At 50.5% G+C, this 6,714-nt stretch overlaps 1 protein-coding gene across 1 annotated transcript; it reads left to right on the forward strand.

Annotated features, from left to right (window-relative positions):
- The first annotated feature begins 202 nt into the window (after nucleotides 1-202).
- Nucleotides 203-5,920, forward strand: FGF3 (fibroblast growth factor 3). Its single transcript, XM_027662076.1, has 3 exons — nucleotides 203-452; nucleotides 2,401-2,504; nucleotides 5,588-5,920. The coding sequence occupies exons 1-3, from the start codon at nucleotides 203-205 to the stop codon at nucleotides 5,918-5,920; spliced, it is 687 nt and encodes a 228-aa protein (XP_027517877.1).
- The last annotated feature ends 794 nt before the right edge of the window (nucleotides 5,921-6,714 follow it).

The following is a 6,714-nucleotide window of genomic DNA, read 5'->3' on the forward strand; positions in this document are numbered from 1 at the left end:
ATTGATTTAAGTAAATCTGAGACAGATAAAAGGGACGGATCGAGGCTTGATAAAATCTTGCCAATGCTGCACGGCTCGAAACAGAGCGTGGTCGGCAACTGCGGAGTGCTGCGAGCAGGACGGCTTTGATGGGACCCCTGGTGCCACTCGCTGCGAGCCTCGCTCTCCCCAGCAGACCAAGCGCTGCGGCCATCATGCCACAATGGTCATAACTTGGATCTTGTTCCTGAGTTTGTTGCAGGAGCCGTGGTGCCCGGGGCGGGCCTCGGGGGTGCCCGGAGCCTCCCCGAGCGCCCCCCGGCCGCGCCGGGATGCGGGGGGCCGCGGCGGCGTCTACGAGCACCTCGGGGGAGCGCCCCGGCGCAGGAAGCTCTACTGTGCCACCAAGTACCACCTCCAGATCCACCCCAGCGGCAGGATCAACGGCACCCTGGAGAAGAACAGCGCCTTCAGTGAGTACCGGGCGCGCCTTCGCCCGTCCCGCGTCCCCCCGGGCCGGGCTGGACGGGGAGGGGTGTCCCGGAGGGGTGTCCCTGGAGGGGTGTCCCTGGAGGCCCCGGCGGGCAGCGGGCGCTGGACGGGGCGGACGGGGCGGTGGCGGAGCCGCTCCCGCCTCCGCTCCTGCCCCGCGCTGTCCAGGGGACCGGGGGCACCTCCAGCTGTCGGAGCTTTTCGCCCCCTCCCCTCGTCGGGCTGGGCGAGACCTCGCTCCGGCGTTTCGGGAGCCCGCAGCTCCCTTCCCGCTGCCTCGCACCCTCTGGCTCCCGCTCTGTCCCCCGGGGACTGGCAACACCCCCTGCCCCCGAACCGGGCGGGGGACCCCCGAGCCGGCCCTGAGGGGTGCGGGGACACGACCGGCGGCGGAGAGTCTCAGTCCCCCCGGGCCAGAGCGGGACCCCCAAAGGCCGAGGTTCCCCCGACGGGGACCGGGACGGCGCAGCCCGCCCGACCTGTCACTTGCCCTCGTTGCGCCGGGGGCTTCCCACGCCAGCCCTGCCCCAGCCCGGACCGCTGGGCAGCCCAGCCCGTGCCCTCGCACCTCCCCGGGACACAGTCCCCGGACCTTTCCGACGCGCGGTGGGCTGCCCACGCCTCCCCCATCCCATCCCAGCCTGGCTCCCGCGGGGGGCTTGAGCTTCCACCGGCTACATCACATCTGCCCCCTTTGACATGTGCCGGGGATCGGCGGTAATTGAGATGAAAGGGGATACGTCGGGAGCGAGGGGGTTTGTGCGAGGGCGGCCGGAGGGAGGAGAGCGGGGCTCAGCACCGCCGCTGCCCCGGGGGGAGCCCCGGGCGCCCCCGCACCCAGCCCGACCCCCGCCCCGGCCCCGCAGCCCCAGGAAGCGTAAATCCCGCCTGGCGATGGCACACAGAGATAGGGAGACCTCAGGGATCTGTCTGAAGTCCATAAAGGAAAACCACTATTTCCTAGAGAAACCCCCCCTCGCTGTCAAGGCCCGGGGGAGGCTCCTGCAGCAGCGAACCAGTGCCTGATTCAAAACAGCTGCACCAAAGCCAACCCAGCCCTCCCAGGCCAGCAATCCAGCTCTGCAAAGGGGACAGGCCCCTGGCTGTGCCTTGAGCATTGCCCAAGGGTTCGGGTGCAGGGGTCACCTCTTGCCTCCAAACACTCATAGGAAGTACTGAGCCATCAGGTCATGGCTGGAGAACTGAGAGCAGGGTTTGAGTGAGCCAGCTGGAGAGAGCCATGCACATACAACATCTTCGGAGCCATCTGTGCCTCCAGCAGTGTCCTGGCACCTTTGGCTGGACATAAATATCATGGCAGGTAGTGCACCAGCCTTGCCTGTGACACTTGCTGTGCTGGAGACCCCATCTTTGATGGCCTGAAAACCTCCTGCCTTTTAATTTGTCTCAGACAGTCATACAGTCCTTGTCTGGAGGGCTACACTGACCTCTTAAGTTCCTTTCATGATTATGTACATGGCTCTAAAATACAGCTGGCTCACTCTGTTTTACCCTCTGGACACCTCAGCGAGGGTTTTGTCCTGAAATGGGGCAGCTTTGTGACTGGTCTCAGTAAGTGAAGAGCTCTTGTGCTCCTAAGCATTAAAGAGGACTTAAACTTTTTTTATATACATATGGGATTAAGTGAGCCTCTAGTTCAGTGTCAGATCTTTTTTATTTTTGAAAGAGTTCAATCTCAATCAGACATCTGGGGATTTACTGTCCACCTTGTCTCAAACAATTCCCGCGCCATCGCTGCTTTTCACTGTTTCAAATAACAGTAATTTCATTCCCTTTTTTGCACTGGGATTTTGATGTGAGCTAGGGAGAACTGTGAAATCATACTCTGCAGGCAAGCAGTCGTGCAAGTGTATCTGAAAAAAATTACACCTGAGCAATAACATATCTCATAACTGTTTCTGTTTCTAGGTATTCTGGAAATAACCGCTGTGGACGTTGGAATCGTTGCCATCAAGGGCTTGTTCTCCGGCAGATACCTGGCCATGAACAAAAGGGGCAGACTTTATGCATCAGTAAGTTTTACTCAAGTCTGGCATATGCCTGTCATTTCCTCTGGGGAGCACTGATTTCTCATAAATAAGCATTTCTAGAGAAAAGAGTAACGTTATGACAGGTTTTTGTCTGGAATTGTTGCAGGCAACTAACTGATCAGCATATTCTTAAAAGGATTAAAAGAAGATGTGGTTTTGCTTTCTTACTGCCTGTAAAGCCCAAGGTACATGGAATGTATTTCCTTGTACTTCCAAAGAATGTATTTGGCAAAGATATTTCACATGGCCAAAGTTCTGGGCACTTGGGTGCACTGATAAAGACTTTGTGAACCAACTCTTGCAGTGCAGAACATCCACCCCTGTTCAGAATTGTCTCTGCTATTTGATGTGGATCTTGGACACTGGCAGAGGATATACATGTCAGGTAAAGGATATCCAGGAGTAACTGAGCATTTATGTTCCAGGAAAGCAGCCTCCTGCTGGGAGTTTCTTTGCACAGAGCACTTGGTTGGGCAGTGAAAGGACTGACCTAATTTTGAGCCCTGATCTGTGAGATAAAATATGGGTTGTGATGATATTAGTGCCTTTTCAGCCTAGACGATATTTCCCCTCAGTGAACAAAACACTCCATCTTAGACTTCTTCACAAACTAATGCCCGTCTGTCAGTGTGTACTATACACGTTATCTACCTACTTGGGTTTCATCCATTGTCTTTGATTACATCCCAAGCAATCTTGTGTTCTCTTAACTGCATAACAGCCGCACTGCGCAGTGTCTCCAGGAATCCTGGGATGTGGAAGCAGATTAGAAGGTGGCAAATGTAGCTTGAGTGAGATTTGCTTCCTCTAAGTAGACATTAGATGTAATTCTGCTGATTTGAACAGCATCCCTGAGCAGTGTGAGCTTTTCCCTTGTGAAAGCAGCTCAGGTAATACAATCAACTCTGTTTTCTCCCCAGTTTAACACATTTTACTCCACCTCTTCAAGTATGTTCTGGCAGCGTTTACAACCCATCTTCTGTAATGTGTCTCACGTGATGCTCACTGATAAAGGGGCCTGTGTGCAAAGATGATGGTTCTTTGCTGGTGCAGAGAAGCAGATCACAAACAATTTTGGCAATGGAAAATGCAACCAGAGAGGAATGAGGACACAGTAGCTCTGCTGTGCCACTTCTGTGATTCTGTGCCACTTCTGATTAAAATGGGCATCTTTTCAATGGAGCTCCTCCATCAGTTCAGAGCCAGCATCTGCCTCAAAGAAATTATTGGGAAGGATGATTTTTTTTCCAGTTCTTTCTCAGCTTTTTCTCTTTCTTCTTCAAAATAGGTGTATTTTTTTCCTTCAGATTAATTATACTGAATTAAAATAGGACTAAAATGAGCAAAAAGCTTCTCTCCTGAAGTGGAGAAAAACCTAGAGCAGAATAGCTCTGAGACTCCTTTTCTCCCTTTCTAGTTTGAGGAGCATCAGGCCATCCTGAAGTTTCTTCAGCCAAAGAGTATCAACCGTGAAAGGTTTCTGTATAACTAGGAAAGAAAATTTTTGCTCTTCCAGCTGTAGTTTGAGAGAGACTGTTTCAGACTTGTGTTTCAGAGCTGCAGGGACAATCCAGGAAAAGCTTTTCTGCTCCAGCTTTTTTCACAGAAGCAGCGAGGGGTGAGGGCTCAGCTCAGGGGAAACTCCCTGTCTTTGCTTGCCTAGAGAAAACTGTCCAACAGCTTTACTGATATTGCTGGTCCAAGACCCTGTGCCAGGCCCCTGCTTTGAATAAGACTCACTAATTCAGGGATAATTATACAGGGAGCGTTTTATCAAGTAGTATTGGAATAACCCTGTTATCCCTTGCTTCACCAATTTTCCCGTGTCAATGAAACGAGTTTGTTGGGTCTGCAGAATTCCTTTGTGTCCTTGGCAGATCGTGATAATCCTCTAGATTTATCCTCTGTGATAAAACCCCCCAACCAGAAGGGGGGCGGACAGCAGGACAAATCCACTTCCATCTGGTAGCTGTGTGGGCTCCAGCACCACAGCACATGAAAACCTTGTCCCTGCAAGGAAAGGCGCTTCCGTTCTACAGCTGGGAAGCTGAGACATGTGGAGCCTTTTAAAATCTTGTTAAACGCCCAGCAGCATCTCTGGTGAGTGAACAGCATCAGAGACATGTTGTCAGTGAGGTCTATGGCTTTTCTGGCCCCAGCTTGGCTACCTGTGCCTTTTCCATGTCCTCCGGGGAAGCAGTGCAAAATAAAATACCTCTGTAAAGACCACGGTAACAGTTCCCTTCTGCCGCTGTGCTTCACACAGGTTAGATACTGAAATCTTAATCGCACAGGTACAGCAAAGATGGTCTTGCAGTTAAGAAAAGATGTACAGTGTGGGAGGTCCTTTGTGCTGCTCCCCCGGGAGGAAGAAGGAAGGAGTTCCTCGTGCCAGGCACTTGCACAGTTTTCTCTCAGTTAAGGGGCAGGTGAAAAGGGGCAAATTTGGACAGATTATGTGGGCATCTGGGATGGGTGTATGTTCTCCCTTGCAGTTTATGATAGAGGAGCAGCCTGGAATTTTGGAGGAACATGCTGGTGGGCAGACAGTGCTTTCATTTTGTTATGCTGAAGCAAAGAAGCTCCATGATTCTGTGGTTTACTGCTGAAATATCCAAAGCAAACTGGATGTAACAGACATGCAGGTGTATCTAATGACTAATATACCAAAGGAAGAGCCAGATTTTATATTAAGCTGTAGAATTTTACCTTTTTGATAGCAGGCAAAAGTTGATAGGCAGCAATGAAATCACCTGGTCACAGCAGCATTAAATTCATAAGCACAACCACGAAAAAATTGCAGCTCAACAATCAGCTGCTCGCAGTTCATTCCTATTCCTATGTCTTTTTTTTTTTTCTTGGTTTCAGTTTGGTTTTGGGCCTCTGCCTGTCTCTGATCCACAGAGTGTGCCCACACTGCTGACGGGGAGCACTTTGTACCAGGGAGCTTCTCTCGCGCTCGCCTTTTGCACCACCAGCCCGAGGTTTTCTCACCAGGCTGTCCTGACCCTGAACACTCGAGCAGAGTCTCACCTAAGATTTTGTCGTCTTTTTTTCCTCCACAGGAAAATTACAACTCCGAGTGCGAGTTTGTGGAGAGGATCCACGAGCTGGGGTACAACACCTACGCGTCCCGTCTCTACCGGACCGTGCCCAGCAGAGCCGGCACCAAGCGCAAAGCCGGTGCCGAGAGACTCTGGTACGTCTCCGTCAACGGCAAAGGGCGACCCAGGAGGGGCTTTAAAACCCGCAGGACACAGAAATCCTCCCTCTTTCTGCCCAGAGTACTGGACAACAAAGACCATGAGATGGTCCGACTGTTCCACACCAACGTGAAGTACCAGGAGAGCCTCCTGAGGGCCCCGAGCAAGAACCAGCGGAGGAGGAGAGGACACTGATGGGGGGGGGGGGGGAGCTCGTGTTGGGGATGGAAGTGACTGAGAGTCTTCAAAACACTGCTAAAAGAACTAACAGCTGTGATGGTACGACAGGCGTTAACACGGACAGTTTTTATTACACCGCGTGATTAGAACTGAAAATCACATCCCTTACTTTTAGTTGTTGTAGGATTAGCACCCGTGGTAAAAGAGATGTGAGGTGAACTGAGGCACATTCAAATGTAAATTAGTTGGATGTAATAATTTTGTCAATGGCTTTCACATTTTCTTTTCTAAAAAAAAAAAAAAATTATATATATATATATGACTTCCATTTCAAGTATTTTCATTCTAACTTGCCACAGGTATTATCTCAGTGGTCCTGTCCTTCCAGAGCATGGGGGTATTTTACACCTGCCAAATTTGTATCCACAGAGAAGGTATAGCACTTTCAGGGCTCTTTTGGCCAGAAGAAGCTACATCCTTACCTTTATTTAATACAGGAGTTAGAAAACTGACAGGGTTTTTTTAACTTACGTATATTTATTTTTATTATATGATCAGCCATTATCTATTACAGTTTTTCCAAGACTGTCCAAGAAAAGTAAGCCTGTCAGCTCCTTCAGAAATTGCAACAGAGCTACACATTACTAGATTATTCTTGAATTTGTTTAATTAAAACCCCAAGACACCTGACCATGTCATTCAAATAAATGAATGTTGGTAAAGTGGCATTTGCATTGGCCCAGGTTTGGCAATATAAAGCTGTTTACCAATTGATGAATCCTCTCTTGAAACAGGACTCAAATATGACG

This window comes from Corapipo altera, unplaced genomic scaffold (assembly GCF_003945725.1).
Source record: "Corapipo altera isolate COAL_440 unplaced genomic scaffold, ASM394572v1 RXGC01000072.1, whole genome shotgun sequence".
Lineage (NCBI taxonomy): Eukaryota > Metazoa > Chordata > Aves > Passeriformes > Pipridae > Corapipo > Corapipo altera.

What these genes read in the sequence shown, in the direction of transcription:
- FGF3 (XM_027662076.1), top strand. Translation starts at nt 203, where the DNA reads ATGGTCATAACTTGGATCTTGTTCCTGAGTTTGTTGCAGGAGCCGTGG. An exon ending in GGAGAAGAACAGCGCCTTCA is followed by an intron (nt 453 to 2,400) that starts GTGAGTACCGGG and finishes TTCTGTTTCTAG; the next exon opens with GTATTCTGGAAATAACCGCT. An exon ending in GGGGCAGACTTTATGCATCA is followed by an intron (nt 2,505 to 5,587) that starts GTAAGTTTTACT and finishes TTTCCTCCACAG; the next exon opens with GAAAATTACAACTCCGAGTG.